General features: G+C 48.0%; 1 protein-coding gene across 1 annotated transcript in view; it reads left to right on the top strand.

Annotated features, from left to right (window-relative positions):
- BCR (BCR activator of RhoGEF and GTPase) overlaps positions 1 to 26,263 on the top strand; it is an 84,191-nt gene extending 57,928 nt beyond the window's left edge. The window contains exons 11-23 of the mRNA XM_063913047.1: positions 1,586 to 1,705; positions 1,849 to 1,924; positions 2,149 to 2,253; positions 2,394 to 2,468; positions 2,562 to 2,659; positions 19,319 to 19,453; positions 19,595 to 19,654; positions 20,579 to 20,688; positions 20,868 to 21,007; positions 21,697 to 21,831; positions 21,954 to 22,059; positions 23,651 to 23,813; positions 24,002 to 26,263. Coding sequence (XP_063769117.1) covers positions 1,586 to 1,705; positions 1,849 to 1,924; positions 2,149 to 2,253; positions 2,394 to 2,468; positions 2,562 to 2,659; positions 19,319 to 19,453; positions 19,595 to 19,654; positions 20,579 to 20,688; positions 20,868 to 21,007; positions 21,697 to 21,831; positions 21,954 to 22,059; positions 23,651 to 23,813; positions 24,002 to 24,091 — 1,413 coding nt within the window. The 3' untranslated portion in view covers positions 24,092 to 26,263. The remainder of the gene's footprint in view (positions 1 to 1,585; positions 1,706 to 1,848; positions 1,925 to 2,148; positions 2,254 to 2,393; positions 2,469 to 2,561; positions 2,660 to 19,318; positions 19,454 to 19,594; positions 19,655 to 20,578; positions 20,689 to 20,867; positions 21,008 to 21,696; positions 21,832 to 21,953; positions 22,060 to 23,650; positions 23,814 to 24,001) is intronic.
- The last annotated feature ends 388 nt before the right edge of the window (positions 26,264 to 26,651 follow it).

Raw genomic sequence — 26,651 nt, 5'->3', positions numbered from 1 at the left:
AATTCTCTTGGGAATCTGCCACCTTTTATCAGGCGATTCCCAAGCTTTTTCACAAAGAGCGTTCATATCATGAGAGGGGGGAAACGTCACCTCAGGCTTCTTTCCCTTAAACAAACAAACAAACAAACAAACAAACAAACAAACCCTTGTATCAGGAACAGCAGGCACTTCAGAAATATGTAAAACATCTTTAATAGCCACAATCATGTACTGAATACTCTTAACCAATTTTGGATGTAAACTGGCTTCACTATAGTCGACACTGGAGTCAGAGTCTGTGTCGGTATTCGTATCAGCTATTTGGGTAAATGAACGCTTTTGTGACCCTGAGGGGACCTGTACCTGGGACAAGGCGTCCTCCATGGATTTTCTCCACGTTTGTGTCTGAGAATCAGATTTATCCAGCCTCGTAGACAATAACGCCACATTTGCATTCAATGTACTCAACATATTCACCCAATCAGCAGTCGGCGGTGCCGACAGTCACTCCCAAATCCTTCTCTGCGCCCCCAGGAACTTCCTCCGGGGAGGAGCACCCAGCCTCAGACATGTCGACACACCGTACCGACACACACCTACTCACACTGGCTATAGGGGACAGACCCACAGGAAAGCCTGTTAGAGAAACACAGAGGGAGTATACCAGCTCACACCCCAGCGCCCATATACTACTGAAAAATAATATATGATGTGTGCGCTGTTATGATATCTCCCTGTACTTGATCAGGAGAGTGGAGGTCCGGGCCAGCGTCTCTGCAAGTCTGTGAAGAGAGAAAATGGCGCTGGTAAGCTGTGAGTGCTAAGCCACGCCCCCACCTTGGCGCACTGTAGTCCCGCTCAATTTTTAAATATTTATACTGGCGGGGGCCTATATTTAGTGCCTAGGCACTTATAATATGTCTCTTTAGCCAGTTTTTTGCCTCAGTAACATGCTGCCCAGGGCGCCCCCCCTGCGCCCTGCACCCTGTAAGCGACCGCTGCTCTGTACCTCGTTACCGAAGTCTTCTGCCGTCACTGAAGTCTTCTTGCTTCTATATACTCACCCGGCTTCTTTCTTCTGGCTTCTGTGAGGGGTTGACGGCGCGGCTCCGGGAACAAGCAGCTAGGCGCACCAAGTGATCGAACCCTCTGGAGCTAATGGTGTCCAGTAGCCTAAGAAGCAGGGCCTTTAACTCAGAAGAAGTAGGTCTGACTTCTCTCCCCTCACTCCCACGAAGCAGGGAGCCTGTAGCCAGCAGGTCTCCCTGAAAATAAAAAACCTAACTTAAAGTATTTTCTGAGAAACTCAGGAGAGCTCCCCTAGTGTGTGTCCAGTCTCTCTGGGCATAGAATCGAACTGAGTTCTGGAGGAGGGGCATAGAGGGAGGAGCCAGTTCACACCCAGTAAAAGTCTTATAGTGTGCCCATGTCTCCTGCGGATCCCGTCTATACCCCATGGTCCTTTTGGAGTCCCCAGCATCCTCTAGGAGGTAAGAGAAAATAAGTTACATGTGACTGCAATTGTAAACAAAGTAGATTTTTTGGCCATTTTACAAATGCCCCTGTAAGTGGGCAGTATATCTTCTACATATCTTCTTGTTTTCAGAAGGCAAACAAGGGAGGAAAGGGTCTGGAGCGTCTGCGCAAAAAACTTTCTGAACAAGAGTCAATATTACTATTGTTGTCCCCAAGTATGGCCTTCCGGGTGCATAACCGCAATGGCAAGGTGATTTCTTCTAGCCACACTTTATGGTCACCTTTTCCCCTATCTATTTGAAATTCTGTCTTCTCTCATGTCTTTTCCCTATCTAAAAACAATTTTGACCTGCCTGGTCTCTTGTCTTACCTCTGACAATTCCTCCATCTCAGGGCTACACATTCCTGACGTGGTCAGACTATGAGCGAGCTGAATGGGGAGAGCACATACGAGAGCAGCAGAAGAAGTGTGAGTGTACACCAGCTCTACTGCAGGGGTATTCAACATGCGGCCCTCCAGCTGTGGAACTATACAACCCAGCATGCCCTATTAGCAAAACTGTGGTGGGGTTTGCTGGGATCTGTCGTTCCACAGCATCTGGAAAACCGCATGATGAATTCCCCTTCTCTACCTCATTCATTTTTTATTTATAAATGTATCAGCATTACTAACGTCTTGCTGCTTTTATCTAGGTGTGAAAAGTTTCTCTCTTACCTCACTGGAAATTCAGATGTTAACAAACTCCTGTGTGAAGTTGCAGACTGTGCACAGGGTTCCTCTGACCATCAGTAAAGAAGGTGAGAAGATTTTGAGCAGATGGTGAATAGGGTGAACAAGATGGAATACTTGTAATTGTACCTTTTCTGATAGAAATGACCGTACAGGACAGTGTGATGTTTGCTATTCACAGTTCATGTTGTATCTTGTCTCTCCCCAGATGACGAGTCTTCTGGTCTTTATGGGTTCTTAAATGTTATTGTCCACTCGGCTACTGGATTCCAACAGAGCTCAAGTGAGTGAGAGTGCAAGTGACTCCCCCTACTGTTACAGGGCTTCTTTGTAGCTGGCTTGTTCATGACTGTGCTTTCTTTATTAATTACACCAGATTTGTTCTGCACGCTGGAAGTGGATTCCTTCGGCTATTTTGTTAACAAGGCAAAAACTCGTGTTTATCGGAACACAACTGATCCCAGCTGGAATGAGGTGAGGATATTTTGCATCTATATTTACTCAAGCCCCTGGTAGTGTACAAGGTAGATCTTCTCTACCGCAGAAAGGAGACACTAGACTCCACCCATTCCTGGTGGGATGTGTTTTCAGACAATACCAGTCTGCATCCCATATATTACCAGTCCTGCTGGACAGCTATCCCCTGGTGCTCCTCTCTATTGCCAGTGATCTGTCACTAAAAGAAGGGCTTATACCCCTTTTCCACTAGCTCAAAAAACACGGGTAAATGCACGGGGGCGCGCATTTACCCGTGTTTTTTGCAAGTGGAAAAGGGTAAACCCGGATCAAGTGATCCGGGAATCCTACCCTGGTAGCTAGCCGGGTTGAACACGTGTTCAACCCGGCTAGCTGTCTAGTGTGAACGGGAGCCGTGTCGAGGTGACACGGCTCCCGTTCACAGTGCATAGGGAAGGCGGCGCTGGGAGATCATGTGATCTCCCTGCGCCGCCCCTGCCGTGTCACTAGAAGCGTCACCAACCCGGCATTTGCCGGGTTGTGACTGCTAATGGGAAAGGGACCGAGCACGGGTCGCAGCAGGGGGCAGCTCCCGTGTCAGGCTCCCGGCTGCGACCCGTGCTCGTTAGTGGAAAAGGGGTATGATAGACTTCCTGTTGTTCCTATTGCAAATAACTTTATTGGCTGCTGAAGCTCACTGCAGGAGGAAAATCCATGCACATCTACTGTATATAGCTCTAGCTATAGAGTCCCCTGTTCTGGGCATTGACAGCACAGAGTGACTATACAGTCACAGCAGTAAATATTTGTGGAACCACCCAGCAGCTGTGAACAGCCATGTGAAAATGAGGAATGTAAACACACACAGAAAAGTACCTGACATGTCACACATCATATCCCCCACTGGAGGGTTCAGTATGGTATGCCGGCGGTCGGGCTCCCGGCGACCAGCATACCGGCGCCGGGAGCCCGACCGCCGGCTTACCGACAGTGTGGCGAGCGCAAATGAGCCCCTTGCGGACTCGCTGCGCTCGCTACGGGCACGGTGGCGCGCTACGCGCGCCAAGCTATTTTATTCTCCCTCCAGGGGGGTCATGGACCCCCACGAGGGAGAATAAGTGTCGGTATGCCGGCTGTCGGGATTCCGGCGCCGGTATACTGTGCGCCGGGATCCCGTCAGTCGGCATACTGAAGACCACCCCTCCCGGATGCTACTTTTATGTCAGATGACACTGTTATTTTAGTCATGGTATGGAGATATATCCCAATTATATCATGTTCTTTTTCTTAAATGTAGAAAAATTATGTTTTTTTTCAGTGTCCAGGGACACAAAGGTTTAACGAAAAAGACTATAGACTACTACAAACAATATGAACATGTGCATCTGTTACAGCATAGGTTCCAGTATCATTGTATCAGCAGTGAATGTTGGGTCTATGGGGGTCATTCAGAGTTGATCGCAGCAGCAACTTTGTTAGCAGTTGGGCAAAACCATGGCCCTCATTCCGAGTCGTTCGCTCGGTATATTTCATCGCATCGCAGTAAAATTCCGCTTAGTACGCATGCGCAATATTCGCACTGCGACTGCGCCAAGTAATTTAACAATGAAGATAGTATTTTTACTCACGGCTTTTTCTTCGCTCCGGCGATCGTAATGTGATTGACAGGAAATGGGTGTTACTGGGCGGAAACACGGCGTTTCAGGGGCGTGTGGTTAAAAACGCTACCGTTTCCGGAAAAAACGCAGGAGTGGCCGGAGAAACGGAGGAGTGTCTGGGCGAACGCTGGGTGTGTTTATGACGTCAAACCAGGAACGACAAGCACTGAACTGATCGCAGATGCCGAGTAAGGTTGAAGCTACTCTGAAACTGCTAAGTAGTTTGTAATCGCAATATTGCGAATACATCGGTCGCAATTTTAAGAAGCTAAGATTCACTCCCAGTAGGCGGCGGCTTAGCGTGTGTAACTCTGCTAAAATCGCCTTGCGAGCGATCAACTCGGAATGAGGGCCCATGTGCACTGCAGGGGAAGGGGTGGGGGGCAGATATAACATGTGCAGAGAGAGTTGGATTTGGGTGGGTTATTTTGTTTCTGTGCAGGGTAAATACTGGCTGCTTTATATTTACACTGCAATTTAGATTTCAGTTTCAACACACCCCACCCAAATCTGACTCTCTCTGCAAATGTTATATACAGGCCCGACGACAGGGGGGGACAAAGGGGACACTTGTGACGGGCCCTGAGATTCCAAGGGGCCCCGGACTCTCAGGAAACTCGGGAGTCCGGTTCCTGTGTCCCCTTTGCTGCCCTGCGCTGTAGCGATTTATTTTGGTTGCTGTGCAGCGTCCTTGCTGCAACCGTGGGTGGAGCACAACCTGGTAGCTGAACCAGGGGGAGGGCCCTGTGCCAAAGCCGACCTCCTCACCCGCTCTTCCACCCGGCACCTGTACACACCTGCACCTGGTCCTCCACCGTATACTCCTCTAGCTGGGTACTGCTCTGCTCCTTGCTCGCGGCTGTCTCAGGTCCTCCGCCGCACTCGTTCCACCCGGCTACCCTGTCGTACCCTGACTCTGGGTGGGGCTGACGCTGAGCTAGAGAGTGATTACACTCTAGCAGACACTGAGTTGAAGGGGCCATGCACTGATGCTGGAGCTCCGGCCGACTGGCAGATGGATGAGCGATGAGGTCAGGAGATCACTAGCCAGGTGCGGGCTGCACAAGGAAGGGGGGGGGGGGGGGGGGTATGGGGTGTGCATGTGGGGGGACAGTGGGAGTAAGGTGTGTGTGGTGGGAGTAGAGGATTATTGGGTGTATGTGAGGGAACAGGGGGACTAGCTTATGTGTTGGGGTAGAGGGTTATATGTGGGAAGACAAGGGTTTGTGAGGTGGTGGTAGAGGTTTATGGGTTTTATGTGAGGAGACAAAGGGATTAGGGTGTGTGAGTGGTAGAGGGATATGAGGTGTATGTGGGGGGATGGAGTGCTGGGTATATTGGAGCAGAGGGATATTTATTGTATGTGGGGGGACAGGGGGAGTAGAGGGGTATGCAGTGTATGTGGTAAGACATGGGGAGTAGGTTGTGCAGGGATAGAGGGATATGCGGTGTATGTAGGAGGGCAGGGGGAGTAGAGTGTGTATAGGGATATGGAGATAGAGTTTGGCTATGGGGAGATAAGGGGCATATGTGGACTGTGGGAGATTATGGGGATGTATGGGATATGGGGTGTTGGGGTTGTTGTATGGGGCTAACGGATAGGGTACTCGGTCAGAGGCCGAACTAGCGGTGGTGCAGCCGATGCATTGCACCGGGACCTGCTGCAATGAAGGTGGTGGGATTATTAGCTAGCGGGCACCAACAAAAAATCTTGCCTAAGAATGAGAGCTCGTCTGGCCGGCCGCGGGTAGCTGGCACAATAAAATTTGTTTTGTGCCAAGTGCGGTGCAGCATGACGACATGCTGCTGGACAGTAAGCATATGAGCCGAGCTGCCTCTGAAGATGGAACAGCAGATTCAGCAGTGAATGCAGACGAGGCAAATGTTGGCTGATGAGACATGGGTCTAGTGGCGGAGACACAGGGGGATTCTGGAAGACATGAGAAGGCTGAGCTGCAAGAGGAAGAAGAAGCTGAGAGACAGGGGAATGGGGAAGCTGAGAAACATGGGAGGCTGAGAGACACTGGGAATGGACAGGCTGAGGGGCACAGGGGGAGCCTGAGAGATACGGGGTGGGGGGGGGGGGGAGATGAGGCTGGAGCGAGACAGGGGTTATAATGAGCAAATGGCCGACAAGCCTGTACCTACATCGGAGGATAGGGGCCCCCAAAAATGTGTGTGTACCGGGCCCCAGAATTTCTGTTGTCGGCCCTGGTTATATCTGCCCCCCCCTCCCTGCAGTGCACATGGTTTTGCCCAGCTGCTAACAAATTTGCTGCTGCGATCAACTCAGAATTAGGCCCTATATACTAAGCCTGAGAGATTGCTACAGAGGTACAGTATGCACGTACAATAATCAGAATTCGGCCTCTTCTTGTGCACTCGGGATATAGGTAAAAGCCTTTATCTATTTGCAAATACAGTAAAAGTAAACACTAAAATAAAGAAACATACAGTTTGAACATATTGCCTGATACAAATTGTAGCCTTTGCCATAATTATGCATCATATCAGCTCCCTGCCCCCTCCCCCAACTAGGCAGATTTACAACCCAGAAAAAAGTAAATAGAAGTTACCATTAGGACCAATGTCCACAAGCTCAGAAAGATAGGCAGCAAGCCAGTGATTAGTGCAGCACAGTAGGGAAATGATACTGTCCCGGTGATCAGAAAATACCACCAACCTAATAGCAGACTGCTCATTAGGAGGTAGAGTACATTCATGATATTGATTGTAGGCTGACCTAATGAAGGCCAAAGCTCATATAATACAACCCTAAGATTGGCTATATGGTACTGAGGTAGAACTGTCATGTAACATCTTTGCAGTTGGTTGTAACGAACACCCATGTATATACCCCAACTATTGCTGCCCTTCAACTGGTTCTTTGATGGATAGTGATTTTCTACATTGGGGTACATTCAGTGGGTCAGCCATGTGGTTCCTGTGGGAAGCTCATGTCTTATTTAATAGAATTTGAGTCATTCCTTGAGAGATGGTCATATCAGTGAGTGATACATGGTATTTAGTTGTCGTTGCTATGATTTCCTGCATTATGGATTCAGGATTGTTTTTGCCAAATATGGCTTATAGCCAAATCATCCGTTAAGCAACCTGGGCTCCTGCCTAAGCCCCCTTGAGCACTTAGGGGCACAGAATAATTTGTTTTCATTTATTTATTTTACAAAGGAGGGCAGGGGACTGAAACCAGCATATTACCTAGGGCCACGTGGGGCCTTAGTATGGCTATGCTCCAGATTCATAGCAGCATCTGCTGGGTACCCTTGTAAAATGGCCACTGTCAGCCCTGTGTGTGTAACCGCTGAGTTGGTTGGTGCTTCCACTGACGTAGAGCATTGTTTGATGTCTTTGTGACAAACAGTATAGCTTTGCAGTTATATGCCACAAAGGTTATAAGTAATGTTTCTCCAGAGCTTAATCACGTGATCCTCTTTTATCTTACGTCCTAGAGGATGCTGGGGTCCACATTAGTACCATGGGGTATAGACGGGTCCACCAGGAGCCATTGGCACTTTAAGAGTTTGAGAGTGTGGGCTGGCTCCTCCCTCTATGCCCCTCCAACCAGACTCAGTTTAGAAAATGTGCCCGGAGGAGCCGGTCACAGCTAGCGGAGCTCTCCAGAGTTTCCTTAGTAAAAGCTATTTTTTAGAGTTTATTATTTTACAGGGAGGCTGCTGGCAACAGCCTCCCTGCAGCGAGCGACTTAGGGGGGGAGCAGTGTCCGCCCTGCGGAGTCTGAGCCACTGTCTCCGCTGACTGGACACTGAGCTACAGAGGGGATAGATCGTTCCTCGCCACAGGGGATCACTCACCCCAGCAGCATGCCGCCACCCCCTTGCAGAGCTAAAGATTGTGGCGAGTGAGCCACCGACCCCCCTAGCAAGCGGAGGGCCGGTGTGAAGATGGCTGCATCAGGGTAGGAGCGCAGTATTAACTGCGCTCCAGGAGGCTCAGCGGTACACTGTGCGGCGCTGTGAGGGGCGCCCTGAGCCAGCGCCTACACCCTACACTGGTCACACAGCCTGTCGGGGTCCCAGGATCTCAGCCAGCATCAAACCTCAGGCCAGTATAATCTTATGAAGAGCGGAGAGACAGCACCATTATGGGGGCGGAGCTTCTCCTCAGAGCGGACCCAGCAGCGTTCAGCGCCATCTTCCTGCCTGCACAGCGCTGTCCAGGAAGAAGCAAGTCCTTCCACAACAACTCCAGCTATCTCTCACGGTACCAGGGGGTTGTAGAAGGAAGGGGGGGGGGGGGGGCTCCAAAACGACTGTGTAACCTATGAAGGTGCACAGTCAGCGCTGATAAGGGGTCTCCCTTTGTGTTAAAAGCGCTGTGTGTGGGTTGGCTCCAATCTCTGTGTCTCTCTTGTCATTCTTGGGGGGAAAACTCTGTCTGCCCTCCCCTGTGTGTGTGTGGAGTGTCTGTGGTCTCCATTAAGCAATGTCCAGGATAACACTGGTTTAGCACAGATACCAGCAAGGGAACCTGAGTGTTTTTCCTCTATCGAATCTGTGATTTCTCAGACTTCTAATAGAGCTGCACAATCTGAATTTGCACCTCCGGCTTTACAGGACTCTATGGCAGTCTGGCCCAGTTCTGTCGCCTCAGGGCCCTCCTCTGTATGTTCCCAAACATGTGTTCATGCACATATTAGGCAGGTTGACACGGGTACCGTTTCTGACACTGCGGACGGTGATGGGGATATGTTTAGGGGGACTGCATATCTTACACAAGTGCAGTTAATGATAGAGGCCCTTTAGAGATATGTTTAATATTCCTGATACAATGCCTGAGCAGGTTGAGGATGCTTCCTTCACTGATAAGGGAACCTCTCTAACCTTCCCTGCGTCAAAGGCTTTATATGCTATGTTTGAAAAAGCATGGGTTAATACTGCGGAAAATTCCAGATCCCTGAGAGGATCCAGGTGGTTTTTCCTTTCCCTGTGGAGGATAAGACTGAGTGGGAAACCCGACCAGTATTGCAGCCGGCTGACCGTAAGATTGATAATACGCTCAGATCAGTGTACACGGCTTCAGGGGCAATGTCAAGTCCCACTATTGCCAGTACATGCATTGCCAAGTCCTTAGTAAAGTGGTGAGGCACGTTACTTGAGGATTTGGATAAAATGGACAAAAATGGTGTTAAATTGTTTTTGCGTAACATTCAGGGTTCGGCAAGTTTTCTGGCTGAATCCATGAAGGACCTGGGTTCCATGTCTGCAGGAATTTCTTCCATGTCTGTCTCAGCTCGTCGTGGACTGTGGCCGACGCAGAATCCAGGAGAAGTGTGGAGACCCTACCCTACACAGGTCAGGCTCTCTTTGGGGAAGCGCTAGATGCGTGGATCTCCACGGCTACAGCGGGTAAGTCACCTTTTCTTCCCTCAGCTATGCCTGCTCCGAAGAAACCCTTTTCTTCAACTGCATCACAGCCCTGTGGGGCTGCCAAACAGAGAAGCCAGGCAATCCAACGCCTCCTTTCGGGGAGGTAGGCCCAAGTCCAGAAAACCTGCTGCTGCAGGTTCCCAGGAACAGAAGCCTACTTCAGGTGCACTAAAGTCCTCCGCATGACGGTGGACTGCACGCCCCGGTGGTGGGGCCGGTGGGAACGCAGCTCAGACGTTTCAGTCATGTCTGGGTGTCGTCCGGCCTGGATCCCTGGGTGCAATAAACTGTGTCCCAGGGATACAGGCTGGTATTTCATTTCTCTCCTCACCGATTTTTCTCTGACGTCCTAGTGGATGCTGGGGACTCCGTAAGGACCATGGGGAATAGACGGCTCCGCGGGAGACTGGGCACACTAAAAGAAAGATTTGGTACTACCTGGTGTGCACTGGCTCCTCCCTCTATGCCCCTCCTCCAGACCTCAGTTAGATTTCTGTGCCCGGCCGAGCTGGATGCACACTAGGGGCTCTCCTGAGCTCCTAGAAAGAAAGTATATGTTAGGTTTTTTATTTTACAGTGAGACCTGCTGGCAACAGGCTCACTGCAACGAGGGACTAAGGGGAGAAGAAGCGAACCTACCTGCTTGCAGCTAGCTTGGGCTTCTTAGGCTACTGGACACCATTAGCTCCAGAGGGATCGACCGCAGGACCCGTCCTTGGTGTTCGTTCCCGGAGCCGCGCCGCCGTCCCCCTTACAGAGCCAGAAGCATGAAGATGGTCCGGAAAATCGGCGGCAGAAGACTTCAGTCTTCACCAAGGTAGCGCACAGCACTGCAGCTGTGCGCCATTGCTCCTCATACACACTTCACACTCCGGTCACTGAGGGTGCAGGGCGCTGGGGGGGGGGGGCGCCCTGAGCAGCAATAAAAACACCTTGGCTGGCAAAATAATCACAATATATAGCCCCAGAGGCTATATATGTGATAATTACCCCTGCCAGAATCCATAAAAAAGCGGGAGAAAAGTCCGCGAAAAAGGGGCGGAGCTATCTCCCTCAGCACACTGGGCGCCATTTTCTCTTCACAGTGCAGCTGGAAGACAGCTCCCCAGGCTCTCCCCTGTAGTTTTCAGGCTCAAAGGGTTAAAAAGAGAGGGGGGGCACTAAATTTAGGCGCAATATTGTTTATACAAGCAGCTATTGGGGAAAATTCACTCAGTGATAGTGTTAATCCCTACATTATATAGCGCTCTGGTGTGTGCTGGCATACTCTCTCTGTCTCCCCAAAGGGCTGTGTGGGGTCCTGTCCTCAGTCAGAGCATTCCCTGTGTGTGTGCGGTGTGTCGGTAAGGCTGTGTCGACATGTTTGATGAGGAGACTTATGTGGAGGCGGAGCAGATGCCGATAAATGTGATGTCGCCCCCTGTGGGGCCGACACCAGAGTGGATGGATAGGTGGAAGGTATTAACCGACAGTGTCAACTCCTTACATAAAAGGCTGGATGACGTAACAGCTGTGGGACAGCCGGCTTCTCAGCCCGCGCCTGCCCAGGCGTCTCAAAGGCCATCAGGGGCTCAAAAAACGCCCGTTACCTCAGATGGCAGACACAGATGTCGACACGGAGTCTGACTCCAGTGTCGACGAGGTTGAGACATATACACAATCCACTAGGAACATCCATTGCATGATCTCGGCAATAAAAATTGTGTTACACATTCTGACATTAACCCAAGTACCACATAAAAGGGGTTTTATGTTTGGGGAGAAAAAGCAGCCGGTGTTTTGTTCCCCCATCAGATGAGTGAATGAAGTGTGTGAAGAAGCGTGGGTTCCCCCGATAAAAAAAAATTACTGCTGGCGTACCCTTTCCCGCCAGAGGATAGGTCACGTTGGGAGATATCCCCTAGGGTGGATAAGGCGCTCACACGTTTGTCATAAAAGGTGGCACTGCCGTCTTAGGATACGGCCACTTTGAAGGAGCCTGCTGATAAAAAGCAGGAGGCTATCCTGAAGTCTGTATATACACACTCAGGTATTATACTGAGACCTGCAATTGCCTCAGCATGAATAGTGCTGCTGCAGCAGGGTCTGATACCCTGTCAGATAATATTAATACCCTAGACAGGGAGAATATGGTGCTAACATAGAGCATATTAAAGACGTAGTCTTATATATGAGGGATGCACAGAGGGATATTTGCCGGCTGGCGTCCAGAATAAATGCAAGGTCCATTCTGCCAGGAGGGTATTAGAGACCCGGCAGTGGACAGGTGATGCTGACTTTAAAAGGCACATGGAGATTCTGCCTTATAAGGGTGAGGAATTGTTTGGGGATGGTCTCTGGGACCTCGTATCCACAGCAACAGCTGGGAAGAAAAATTTCTACCTCAGGTTTCCTCACACCCTAAGGAAGCACTGTATTATCGGGTACAGTCCTTTCGGCTTCAAAAAAGCAAGGGGGCCAAAGGCGCTTCCTTTCTGCACAAGGGAAGAAGGAAAAAGCTGCACAGACAGCCAGTTCCCAGGATCAAAAATCTTCCCCCGCTTCCTCTGAGTCCACAGCATGACGCTGGGGCTCCACAGACAGGTGCGGTGGGGGCGCGTCTCGGGAACTTCAGGGACCAGTGGGCTTGCCCACAGGTGAATCACTGGGTTCTGCAAGTAGTATCACAGGGATACAAGCTGGAGTTCGAGGCGACTCCCCCTCGCCGTTACCTCACATCAGCCTTGCCGGCTGCCCTCGGATATAGGGAGTTAGTACTGGCGGCAATTCACAAGCTGTACTTCCGGCAGGTGAAATCAAGGTACCCCTCCTTCAACAAGGCCGGGGTTACTATTCCAAAAATGTTGTGGTACCGAAACCAGACGGTTCGGTGAGACCCATTCTAAAATTGAAATCCTTGAACACTTATATACGAAGGTTCAAGTTCAAAATGGAATCGCTCAGGGCGATTATTGCAAGCCTGGAGAATTTCAGGGTATCACTGGACATCAAGGATGCTTACCTGCATGTCCCTATTTACCCTCGTCACCAGGTGTACCTCAAAATTGTGGTACAGGTTTGTCATTACCAATTCCATACGTTGCCGTTGGTCTGTCCCCGGCACCGAGGGTATTTACCAAGGTAATGGCCGAATGAATTATCCAGTACTTGGACAATCTCCTTATAAAGGCGAGGTCCAGGGAGCAGTTGTTGTCAGAGTAGCACTATCTCGGGAAGTGCTACAACAGCACGGCTGGATTCTGAATATTCCAAAGTCGCAGCTGGTTCCTACGACGCATCTACTGTTCCTGGGGATGGTTCTGGACACAGAACAGAAAAAAGTGTTTCTCCCGCAGGAGAAAGCCAAGGAGCTGTCATCTCTAGTCAGAGGCCTCCTGAAACCAAAACAGGTGTCGGTGCATCACTGCACGCGAGTCCTGGGAAAATTGGTAGCTTCCTACGAAGCAATTCCATTCGGCAGGTTCCATGCAAGAACGTTTCAGTGGGACCTCTTGGACGGGATCGCATCTTCAGATGCATCGGCTGATAACCCTGTCTCCAAGGACCAGGGTGTCTCTGCTGTGGTGGCTGCAGAGTGCTCATCTTCTAGAGGGCCGCAGATTCGGCATACAGGACTGGGTCCTGGTGACCACGGATGCCAGCCTTCGAGGCTGGGGGGCAGTCACACAGGGAAGAAATTTCCAAGGACTTTGGTCAAGTCAGGAGTCGTCCCTACACATAAATATTCTGGAACTGAGGGCCATTTACAATGCCCTAAGTCAGGCAAGACCCCTGCTTCAAAACCAGCCGGTACTGATCCAATCAGACAACATCACGGCAGTCGCCCATGTAAACCGACAGGGCGGCACAAGAAGCAGGATGGCGTGGCAGAAGCCACAGGGATTCTCCGATGGGCGGAAAATCACGTCTTAGCACTGTCAGCAGTGTTCATTCCGGGAGTGGACAACTGGGAAGCAGACTTCCTCAGCAGACACGACCTACACCCGGGAGAGTGGGGACTTCATCCAGAAGTCTTCAAACTGTTGGTAAACCGTTGGGAAAGGCCACAGGTGGACATGATGGCGTCCCGCCTCAACAAAAAGCTAAAGAGATATTGCGCCAGGTCAAGGGACCCTCAGGCGATAGCTGGGGACGCTCTAGTGACACCGTGGGTGTACCAGTCGGTTTACGTGTTCCCTTCTCTGCCTCTCATACCAAAGGTACTGAGAATAATAAGAAGGCGAGGAGTAAGAACGATACTCGTGGTTCCGGATTGGCCAAGAAGAGCTTGGTACCCAGAGCTTCAAGAAATGATATCAGAGGACCCATGGCCTCTACCGCTCAGACAGGATCTGCTACAGCAGGGGCCCTGTCTGTTCCAAGACTTCCCGCGGCTGCGTTTGACGGCATGGCGGTTGAATTCCGGATCCTAAAGGAAAAGGGCATTCCGGAGGAAGTCATTCCTACGCTGATAAAAGCCAGGAAAGAAGTAACCGCAAACCATTATCACCGCATTTGGCGAAAATATGTTGCGTGGTGTGAGGCCAGGAAGGCCCCTACAGAGGAATTTCAGCTGGGTCGTTTTCTGCACTTCCTACAGTCAGGAGTGACTATGGGCCTAAAATTGGGTTCCATTAAGGTCCAGATTTCGGCTCTGTCGATTTTCTTCCAGAAAGAACTGGCTTCACTGCCTGAAGTTCAGACTTTTGTAAAGGAAGTGCTTCATATTCAGCCCCCTTTTGTGCCTCCTGTGGCACCTTGGGATCTCAATGTGGTGTTGAGTTTCCTAAAATCACATTGGTTTGAACCACTTAAAACCGTGGATCTCAAATATCTCACGTGGAAAGTGGTCATGTTATTGGCCTTGGCTTCGGCCAGGCGCGTGTCAGAATTGGCGGCTTTGTCATGTAAAAGCCCTTATCTGATTTTCCATATGGATAGGGCAGAATTGAGGACTCGTCCCCAGTTTCTCCCTAAGGTGGTATCAGCTTTTCACTTGAACCAACCTATTGTAGTGCCTGCGGCTACTAAGGACTTGGAGGATTCCAAGTTACTGGACGTAGTCAGGGCCTTGAAAATTTATGTTTCCAGGACGGCTGGAGTCAGGAAAACTGACTCGCTTTTTATCCTGTATGCACCCAACAAAATAGGTGCTCCTGCTTCTAAGCAGACTATTGCTCGCTGGATTTGTAGCACAATTCAGCTGGCGCATTCTGCGGCTGGATTGCCGCATCCTAAATCAGTGAAAGCCCATTCCACGAGGAAGGTGGGCTCATCTTGGGCGGCTGCCCGAGGGGTCTCGGCTTTACAACTTTGCCGAGCTGCTACTTGGTCAGGGGCAAACACGTTTGCTAAATTCTACAAATTTGATACCCTGGCTGAGGAGGACCTTGAGTTCTCTCATTCGGTGCTGCAGAGTCATCCGCACTCTCCCGCCCGTTTGGGAGCTTTGGTATAATCCCCATGGTCCTTACGGAGTCCCCAGCATCCACTAGGACGTCAGAGAAAATAAGATTTTACTCACCGGTAAATCTATTTCTCGTAGTCCGTAGTGGATGCTGGGCGCCCATCCCAAGTGCGGATTGTCTGCAATACTTGTATATAGTTATTGCCTAACTAAAGGGTTATTGTTGAGCCATCTGTTGAGAGGCTCAGTTGTATTTCATACTGTTAACTGGGTTAAATATCACGAGTTATACGGTGTGATTGGTGTGGCTGGTATGAGTCTTACCCGGGATTCAAAATCCTTCCTTATTGTGTCAGCTCTTCCGGGCACAGTATCCTAACTGAGGTCTGGAGGAGGGGCATAGAGAGAGGAGCCAGTGCACACCAGGTAGTACCAAATCTTTCTTTTAGTGTGCCCAGTCTCCTGCGGAGCCGTCTATTCCCCATGGTCCTTACGGAGTCCCCAGCATCCACTACGGACTACGAGAAATAGATTTACCGGTGAGTAAAATCTTATTTTAATTCAGGCCTGCCAGCTCTGCTAGCAGACAGGACTGTCCGGCAGGACGCCGTCCAGACGTTGGTGGAGGCACAGGTTCTTGTGCCAGTACCACCTCATATGCAAAATAAAGGTTTCTATTCGAATTTTTTCATATACCGAAAACGAATGGTTCGGTCAGACCCATTCTAAACTTAAAAAAAACCTTTTCTGAGGGAGTGCAAGTTCAAAATAGTGTCTCTAAGGGCAGTAATATCGGGAGAACGGGTTTTCCTGGTATCCCTGGATATCGAGGATGCATAACCCCACATTCCGTTTGGGCCGCCGCGTCAAGCAATTCTCCGATTCGCTCTGTTGAACTGTCATTTCCAGTTCCAGGACCTGCCATTCGGCCTCTCCACAGCACCGAGGGTATTCACCAAAGTGATGGCAAAGATGATGGTTCTCCTCCGCACACAAGGGGGTGAACATGATTCCATATCTGGACGTTCTGCTGATAAAGGCATCGTCCAAGGAGAAGCTGTTGCGGTCCATGGCTCTCACGATCCATCTACTCAGAGTCCACGTTTGGATTCTGAACATTCCAAAATCACTTTGGAACCATCCAGGAGGTTGTCCTTTCTGGGATTGATCCTCGACACGGAAGTGTTGAGGGTGTTTCTTCCACGAGAAACAGCGTTGGTGATGCAAACATCGGTCCGGGATGTCCTGAAGACTGCCCGGGTGTCGGTTCGTCACTGCAGTTGCCTTCTGGGGAAGATGGTGGCCTCTTACGAGGCCCTCCAGTATGGAAGGTTTCATTCTAGGTTTTTCCTGCTGGATCTCCTGGACAAGTGGTCAGGATCTCATCTGCATGCACCTGAGAATTCGTTTGTCGCCAAAAGCCAGGATTTCTCTCCTCTGGTGGCTCCGATTAACTCACCTTCTGGAGGGCAGCAGGTTCGGGATTCAGGACTGGATCCTTCTAACCACAGATGCAAGCCTCCGGGGCTGGGGCGCAGTCACTCAAGGTGAGACCTTCCAAGGACGGTGGTAAATTCTGGAAGTCGGCCTACCGATCAACATTCTGGAATTAACAGCTGTTTACAGCTGTCTTCTTCAGGCAGCCCATCTTCTAAAAATCGGGCCATTCAAGTGCAGTGGGACAATGTAAGAACAGTGGCTTACATAAACCGACAGGTCGGAACGAAGAGCAGAGCTGCAATGTTAGAGGTGGCAAGAATCCTCCTCTGGGCAGAAAAACATGCGTTGGCGCTGTCAGCAATCTTCATTCCGGAAGTGGACAACTGGGAAGCAGACTTCCTCAGCAGACACGATCTCCATCCAGGGGAGTGGGGTCTCCATCCGGAGGTGTTCAAGGAAATAACAGACTTTTGGGGATTACCCCAAATAGACAAGATGGCCTCTCGTTTCAACAAGAAGCTTCGGCGTTATTGTTCAAGGTCGAGGGACCCACAGGCAGTGGCAGTGGACGCCCTGGTGTCTCCGTGGGTGTTCCAGTCAGTGTACGTGTTTCCACCACTCCCACTCATCCCAAGAATCCTAAAGCTCATAAGGAGAACAAGGGTTCAAGCGATCCTCATTGCTCTAGACTGGCCGAGAAGGGCTTGGTACACGGACCTTCTGGATCTACTACGAGAAGAGCCAAGCCTCTTCCTCTTCGAGCGGACCTGCTGCGGCAGGGGCCGTTCGCCTATCAAGACTTACCGCGGCTACGTTTGACGGCATGGAGGTTGAACGCCTGATACTAGCTCGGAAGGGCATTCCGAACAAGGTTATTCCTACCTTGATACAGGCTAGGAAAGGAGTAACGTCTAAACATTACCATCGTACTTGGAAAAAATATGTGTCTTGGTGTGAGTCCAAGAAGTTTCCTACGGTGGAGTTTCAACTGGGACGGTTTCTCCTCTTCTTGCAAGCAGGTTTGGATATGGGCCTGAGGTTGGGATCCGTAAAGGTCCAGATTCTGCCATATCCATTTTCTTTCAGGAACAATTGGCTGCCCTCCCTGAAGTTCATACCTTTTTGAAAGGAGTCCTGCACATCCAACCTCCCTTTGTACCGCCTACGGCGCCATGGGATCTTAACGTGGTGTTGCAGTTTCTCCAATCTGACTGGTTTGAGCCTCTACAAGAGGTAGAGGTCAGGTTTCTTACGTGGACGGCTGTCACTTTGTTGGCCTTAGCTTCTGCTAGACGTGTGTCGGAGATGGGGGCTTCATCATGTAAAAGCCCATACTTGATCTTACATGAAGATAGAGCTGAGCTTCGGACGCCTCAGCAGTTTCTTCCGAAGGTTGTGTCGGCATTTCATATCAACCAACCTATCGTGGTGCCAGTTGCTACTGACTCCTCAAATTCTTAAAAGTCCTTGGATGTTGTAAGGGCTCTGAAGATCTATGTGATGAGGACTACTCGTCACGGAATATCGGACGCTCTGTTTGTCCTGTATGATCCCGAGAAAATTGGGTGTCCTGCTTCTAAGCAGACGATCTCTCGCTCGATCAGGTTTACTATCCAGCATGCTTATTCTACGGCTGGATTGCCGTTTCCAAAATCTGTTAAGGCCCACTCTACTCGTAAGGTGGGTTCTTCCTGGGCGGCTGCCCAGGGTGTCTCGGCGTTACAACTTTACCGAGTGGCAACTTGGTCTGGGTCGAACACATTTGCAAAGTCAGTAAGCTGGCGGTCGGGCTCCCGGCGCCAGTATGCTGGTTGCCGGGAGCCCGACCGCTGGCTTACAGACAGTGTGGCGAGCGCAAATGAGCCCGCGCCACGCTATTTTATTCTCCCTCCAGGGGGGTCGTGGACCCCCACGAGGGAGAATAAGTGTCGGTATGCCGGCTGTCGGGATTCCGGCGCCGGTATACTGTGCGCCGGGATCCCGACAGCCGGCATACTGAAGACCACCCGTACTAATGTGGACCCCAGCATCCTCTAGGACGTAAGAGAAAATAGGATTTTGGTTACCTACCGGTATATCCTTTTCTCGTAGTCCATAGAGGATGCTGGGCGCCCGCCCAGCGCTTCGTTTTCCTGCAACCGTTATCTGGTTCAGTACAACTTTGTTTAGTTATGTACTGCATTGTTACTTGGTAAGTAATGTTTCAGCAGTTGCTGAATTTTTCAAGCTAGTTAGCTTGATGTGTCTTGTGACTGAGTCTGGTAGGAGGGGCATAGAGGGAGGAGCCAGCCCACACTCTCAAACTTTTAAAGTGCCAATAGCTCCTGGTGGACCCGTCTATACCCCATGGTACTAATGCGGACCCCAGCATCCTCTACGGACTACGAGAAAATAATTTACCGGTAGGTAACCAAAATCCTATTTTATCCTTCTCTTTAAGTGTACCTTTATTGGACAAATATATTTTATTGGTTGGACCAATAACCCAGAGAGAGCAGGGACATCACCAAAGCACACTATGCTTTGCTTTTACCAGGCTTTACCATGTGTTCTTTCCATACAATCCACTAATTGCTGCCAACATTGCTGTATAGCTGAATCTTACAGCCTACTTAGCTCTTTCTATATGTAGAACTTAACCTATTTTCCTATAGATTGTAATCTTGCTTGCTTACCTCTCTGTCTGCTATCACCCTGTATTGTTTTATTATTGTGTTTCCAGTTGTAAGCACAATATAAGTAAATGTTAATAAACACGTAACCCCTGTTGCCATTTTCTTCACAGGAATTTGAGATAGAACTGGAGGGCTCCCAGACCCTGCGCATCCTGTGCTACGAAAAATTCTACAATAAGAATCGACCTATGAGGGAGGACGGAGGAGAAAGTAGTGAGCGGATGGTGGCGAAGGGACAAGTACAGGTAAGTGTGGTTGGAGCGGTTTGTACATTACATTATAAATGGCTGAAATAGCAGATACAAATATAGTTTGTGGGGAGAGTATACAGGTGCAATATATACAGTTATGTCTTATAACCCACTGTATTCTGTTTCTCACATTAGTTGGAGCCTCAGATGGTCCTAGGGAAGGATTGGCAGAGATCAGTTGTCTCTATGAATGGGGTAAATACTAGATAGTGGTTATTATTTGGAAAGATGCCGATGTGGACATGTTTCTACTATGCAGGTCATACTGACCCTACCTTGCACTGTACACCCCATCTTATTCATACCTCTTTGCAGCCTTAGGGCTTTATTACAAAGTGACGGCTTTTGTGAGCTGCTGATTACCATCAGGTTGGAGGTGAAAACGGCTCTCACAGTCAGTGTAATGGGGGTCATTCCGAGTTGATCGCTCGTTATTTTTTTTCCGCAACGGAGCGATTAGTCGCTAATGCGCATGCGCAATGTCCGCTGTGCGACTGCGCCAAGTAAATTTGCTATGCAGTTAGGTATTTTACTCATGGCATTACGAGGTTTTTTCTTCGTTCTGGTGATCGTAATGTGATTGACAGGAAGTGGGTGTTTCTGGGCGGAAACTGTCCGTTTTATGGGTGTGTGCGAAAAAACGCTACCGTTTCTGGGAAAAACGTGGGAGTGGCTGGAGAGTGTCTGGCCGAACGCTGGGAGTGTTTGTGACGTCAAACCAGGAACGAAACTGACTGAACTGATCGCAGATGCCGAGAAAGTGTGGAGCTACTCAGAAACTGCTAAGAAGTGTCTATTCGCAATTTTGCTAATCTTTCGTTCGCAATTTTGATAAGCTAAGATTCACTCCCAGTAGGCGGCGGCTTAGCATGTGCAAAGCTGCTAAAAGCAGCTTGCGAGCGAACAACTCGGAATGAGGGCCAATGTCTGGTGTGCTTTATACTAACTGCAAGTGGCGTTTAAATATTTTCACTTCCAACCCGCCGGTAATCCGCTGCTTACAAATGTTGTCACTTTGTAAGTAAAGGCCTTAATCTCTCTTTTGGATCTAACCCCCTACCTGTCCCTGATATTTGGGCCCTCCATCAATTCCCAGGATCCTGATCACTTTCTCTTTAGATAGAGGTCAAACTGTCGCTGAAGTTCACAAGCCGAGAGTTTAGTCTGAAACGCCTCCCATCACGCAAACAGACCGGGGTATTCGGAGTTAAGATCGGGGTTGTAACCAAGTAAGTAAAATGACTACATTATATCTAAACCTACAAATTGACATTACAATACAGTTGCTGAGCATATGGAAAAACTATGATCATATGTTCACAAGTGAGCATCCGAGTTCACTAATTATTAGTACATGTTACTTTGATGAAAATGTGATACTATGTAGCTTCAATTTATTTGATCACAGGCGGGAGCGCTCTAAAGTGCCATATATTGTGCGGCAGTGTGTGGAGGAGATTGAGAGGCGTGGCTTGGAAGAGGTTGGCATCTACCGAGTGTCTGGGGTAGCCACTGATATTCAAGCTCTGAAGAATGCTTTTGATGCAAGTAAGTAGAAAAGGAAATACTGTCAAGTACAGGGAAGCTGGGCATGGTAATAGGAAACAGATATTAGATCTGAACAATATACCTACAAATAAAAAAGACTTTTAGTAATAAAGAAACTTAATGATAGATACAGCAAAGGAATAGGAGCATAAAAATTGCAAGACTTTATGGATATAGTAAGCTAGAGCCAGCTTTAAGCTGTGTACACACCTCAACGATGATGCAAGGCGACAGTGTGGTGTAACAATACATCGCACAGCCATACACACCATGCGACGCTTCATGTAACAATACCGCCTCGCCCAAGGAATCATCCAAGTGGTCGTGCAGCACATCCGGTGGGACAATGCGACCAACCAATTCCTCAAACAATGAATTGGGTGGATTTGAATGTACATATTAACCTCAACCAAATATATTATATAGCATGTAAGCTCTCAGAAGCATGTCTCTGAGGTCGTTGGTCGTTTTATTGGTTTATATATAATGCCCTTGTTCCTCTGACAAATTGTATACTGCTTTGTAAATTTGCTGGTGCTTTGCTTAGTAATGATGAGGCAGAGGTACATACAGTATCATGGGGGTAAATAATGGTGGTAAACTCAACTTAAAAGTTTAAACAAGTAAAAAACTAGTAGGAATGTACTGTAGCTGGCTTCCTTACTATTGTTATTGTTCCTCTTTGTAAGATAACAAGGACGTGTCCATCATGATGAGTGACATGGATGTTAATGCCATTGCTGGTACCCTCAAATTGTATTTCCGAGAACTACCAGCACCACTCTTCACCGATGAACTGTATCCCAACTTTGCAGAAGGGATTGGTGAGTTTACCTGTGTCCCCTGTTATAGTGGCAGTAATTCTCTATCTAGAAAATCCTGAGCAACATTATTGTAAAATAAATTAAATGCATCAGCATTGACTAAGTATTTTATTTTCCTTCAGCCCTGTCTGACCCCGTGGCCAAAGAGAGCTGTATGTTGAATTTGCTGCTGTCTCTGCCAGAGCCATCTCTGCTCACTTTCCTCTTCCTACTCGATCACCTCAAGAGGTAACTTGGGACTAGTCTCTGTAGAAGGTGGTGACTGCCCATTGTCAGTGTATCTATTAACTGTGCTTGATTACCTGTCCTTATACCCCTTTTCCACTGAAGCACGTGTTGCAGCCGTGTCGCCTGACACGGCTGCGACCCGTGCTACAGCCCCCTTTCAGACAGCGCTAACCAACCCGGCAATATGCCGGGTTGGTGACGCTGCTAGTGACGCTAGTGACATGATCTCCCAGCGCCGCCCTCCCATACACTGTGAACGGGAGCCGCGTCGCCTCGACATGGCTCCCGTTCACACTAGACAGCTTACCGGGTTGAACACGTGTTCAACCCGGCAAGCTACCCGGGTAGGATTCCCGGATCACTTGATCCGGGAATTTGCAGGGGTACCCTTTTCCACTAGGGAAAAACAAGGGTAAATGCGCGCCCCCGCGCATTTACCCGTGTTTTAAGGAGCTAGTGGAAAAGGGGTAATATCAGCTGTCATGATCAGGCAGATGCCAGTGCTGTTTCCTATGCACTGTTTTATACTTATCTAAAAATCTATGCATAACAATATAAGTTTATTTTTTTTCCTCATTGTAAACCTTTGTCATATTACGTGGCACCCATCTTTCTTCTGAGCAGTTTGTTGATTGAAGTAAGATAATATAAAAATAATCTGTTTACACTGAATTGTAGTCTTCTATTACTATGAAGCATTAGAGTGACTGATAAAGTATGAAATGCTAAAGTGTCTTAAGTGATATTAGCATACATCCTACTATAGCAATCTTATTCCTACATATACCCCTGAAAAACACTGCAATTTTTAACAATGAATGCAACTAATACCCCTTTTCCACCTATGAGCACGGGTCGCAGCCGGGAGCCTGACACTGGTGCTACCCGGCTGCGGCCCGTGCTCAGCCCCCTTTCCCATCAGCAGTCACCAACCCGGCATATTGCCGGGTTGGTGACGCTGCTAGTGACACGGCAGGGGCGGCGCTGGGAGATCACATGATCTCCCAGCGCCGCCCTTCCATACAGTGTAAACGGGAGCCGTGTTGCATCGATACTGCTCCCGCTTACACTACAACCCTACCCGGATCATTCCCATGTCCTACCAAAGTATTTACCCGGGTAGGATTCACGGGTTACTTGATCCGGGTTTTTGTGGGGGGACCCATTTCCACTTGCAAAAAACATGGTAAATGCTCGCCCCCGTGCATTTACCCGTGATTTTTTAGCTAGTTAATAGGGGTTTGAGACACAATGACAAACCCAGTCACAGTTTGCTAGTCCAGCTCTTAACAATGAATGCAACTGAGAAACACAATGACAAACCCAATCACAGTTCGCTAGTCACGTTCTTATCAATGAAAGCAACTGAGAAACACAATGACAAACCCAATCACAGTTCGCTAGTCCAGCTCTTAACAATGAACGCAACTGAGAAACACAATGACAAACCCAATCACAGTTCGCTAGTCCAGCTCTTAACAATGAATGCAACTGAGAAACACAATGACAAACCCAATCACAGTTTGTTAGTCCAGCTCTTAACAATATCCTTCATCCCTCATTTTGATGCTTACCCCTTATACCGTATCAGGGTGGCAGAGAAGGAGAGTCAGAATAAGATGTCCCTACATAACCTGGCTACAGTGTTTGGTCCAACACTGCTGCGGCCATCTGAAAAGGACAGCAAGATCCCGACCAACCCTACTCAGCCAATCAGCATGGCAGACAGCTGGAGTTTGGAAGTGATGTCACAGGTATGCTGTTACTGTGGTTTGAATGAGATGTAGAATATTGCCTTTAAGACTTGTGCACGTCTGGATTAATTCTCAAGTTAATATTTATTTTTGAGCAGTATTTGATTGTTTTTCTTCCTTTTCAAAGTGAAGTCTAGCTTTTTCTGTTTGAACCATATCTGAATCTTCCATCTATTATTCTCTTTCAGGTGCAGGTTCTATTGTATTTTCTACAACTAGACACCATTCCAACCCCAGACAGCAAACGTCAGAGCATTCTCTTCTCAACTGAAGTGTGACATACCTCTCCACCCCTGATTCATGGTACCACACATGCAGGAGATGTGACGCTTCTATGTTTCATCTAATCAGGCCCTAATCCCTGCTCAGTGAGAGCGTGATGGAAGGAAGGGACGGATATCCCCCCATTCTCCTTTGTAAACACTCCAGAATTAATAGGAGGCTTGCACTAGGAATTATCAGCACCGAAAGTTCTATATTTTTAATTTATTTATTTATTAGCCTGGTAGATTAGCCGTAGAGCAGCTGTGGACCAATGGCCCCCGCTACTCCCCCCCCCCCCCCCCCCGCCCCCCTCCCGCCCAAAAAAATAAAAAACCACAAAAAACTAACTAACCAAAACATAAAACATACATTTCAGGAACCAACCAAATACAATATGGATGTTCTGCAGACTGCCATACAATGAAAATACTCATGTATTTTGTTTTTTCTTAAAAAAATGTAATTGAAAGTTACAGTGCAGTCGTGCAGTATGCATACAATGGTGCGGAATCAACAGATTTTTTGATAAGCTTATCCCAGCCTAATACTATCTTTTTATCTGTTGGATTGCATTATAGATTAGCTTGTTATAGGGCAGAGTTTAGCCTTCTCTTTGCACACTGTTACACAGTATATAATTCTAGCTCTGGTTGTTTATACATACTATAGGGCTCGATATAATGAGCTTCATAACCTGTGTTAGCCACTAGATGTCAGAGTAGGCGTTCAAGCGAGACCTGCTACTGGATTAACTTTTACAGTGCTGGATATATCGGAGGTCCACATGTTAATGCACTGGGACTTCCTTGTGCCCGTTATTTCAGGTGTATGTGTAATAGTTTATAGAACATGTTTATTGTCTGTGTATTTGCAGCATGTTTTACATTGTTCTTTCCTATAACTGACCCTCTATGTTAAAATATATATAGCCAAAAATGTCAGAATTGGGTTTTATGCAGGAAAGTTAAAATTGAAAATTACCCTATACCTTTTTTGTGTGCAAAATGTACACTTTAAAATGGAACATCTTCAGCCCGTATTATTATAGAGGACGGGTGCACATTCACACATTCTCTACTGCAATTCTACATCCCCCCTGTGCAACTCTCTCTGTATAAGGAGGCATTGCTTCCTTTGCATTCAGAGAAAGGGACTGTTGCAAACTGATCTCACTGTCTTGGCATATTTCTTGGATTCAGAGCAGCGTCTGTAAGCTACTGGATGTGATACTTCATCGAATTTAATGTCCATACTGGGATCTGAAGCCATAAAGCAAGTTACTGACTTTATTGCAAGCATTGCCTCCTCTTGGAATCTGGCGGAGACATTTATTGAACAATGCCACAATTTGAAAGTCGAGCTGGTCTCCATGTTCAGGTGCTTCATACTTTGGGCAACAGGAATTCACTGCCAGAAACGTGTTTCCTCCACGTACTACACAACCCTGGTGTCCAACCTTAGACATGATCTGTACATGATGAGTGTTAATGTTAGATATGTAGTACATGTGCGTGATGTGCTATGAAGTAAGCTAGCCCTGTGGGGTTATTTTGGTTTATGTGGCAGCTACTGAGCACATATGGGGCTTTTGTGTGCTCTTTTATAATGTGTGGCCAGAATCCTCCTAAATAGTCTACAATATTTCTTCTGCATTCAGTCACAAGCAAGAAAAATGCTTCAGAATGTGTTTCTGGATCATTCATAGTAACATTCCTGAAAGAAATGCCTTAGGAAAATTACTTTTATTTATCATTGGTAGTTTATACCCTTTCTTGCCATCCAAAGTTTCAGATATTAAGTTATTGCGCCTCTCCAGAGCTCCGGTATAAATTGTCTTTTTATTTTTGAATGAAACCAGCAATAACGCTGTGGCATACTCTGCGATTGCCAGGAAAGGCACATGCTGCATCACTGTTCGTTACAGGGAAAGAGGAGGATTCTGGGGGCTACTAAGCAGGATGGAATATTATTATAGCGGAGATTAGTGGAAGATGTGCTTTATTTCACCCCAGTTTTAGGGGTAGGGGAGAGCCCCAGATACATTGATGTTTTTCTGTGTCCTTTTTCTAAAATGCGTAAATAATATTTCAAAAAAGGGAATTTTATTGAATTTGTTAAAATATTTAAAAGCATTTTTAAGTCTGTTTGTATACAAGCTATTCAATAAAAGTAAATCTAGAATTAAACAGTGATTTCTAAATTGTCCATTAAGACACATAAGTGGTTTTCCAAAAAGTTAGTTCACAGCAGAAGCAATGTATGAAGGTGAAGTGGTTTTCATACACTGACTAATGCATCGTTTTCTCATGTCTGTTATTCAGTTTAGCAGCCTTCACACAAGGTAAATTTATCCTGCAAAAAGGAAACTGCATACATCCTGACTGCCAGGCTTTACATTTGGGTTGATTTGTCTATGCTCACTGTCTACCCCTTCTGTGTCACCCCGGTCTGTTAGCCCTTCACCTTATAGATTGTAAGCTCGCAAGAGCAGGGACTTCTCCCCTCATGTGCCTTTCCTTTTCTTACTTACACTCTTATACTTCATACTCCCTTTGATGGAACCTAAACCCTGAT

This window comes from Pseudophryne corroboree, chromosome 1 (assembly GCF_028390025.1).
Source record: "Pseudophryne corroboree isolate aPseCor3 chromosome 1, aPseCor3.hap2, whole genome shotgun sequence".
Lineage (NCBI taxonomy): Eukaryota > Metazoa > Chordata > Amphibia > Anura > Myobatrachidae > Pseudophryne > Pseudophryne corroboree.
Note: the sequence above shows the minus strand (reverse complement) of the source record. Positions and strands in the feature narration are given on the sequence as shown.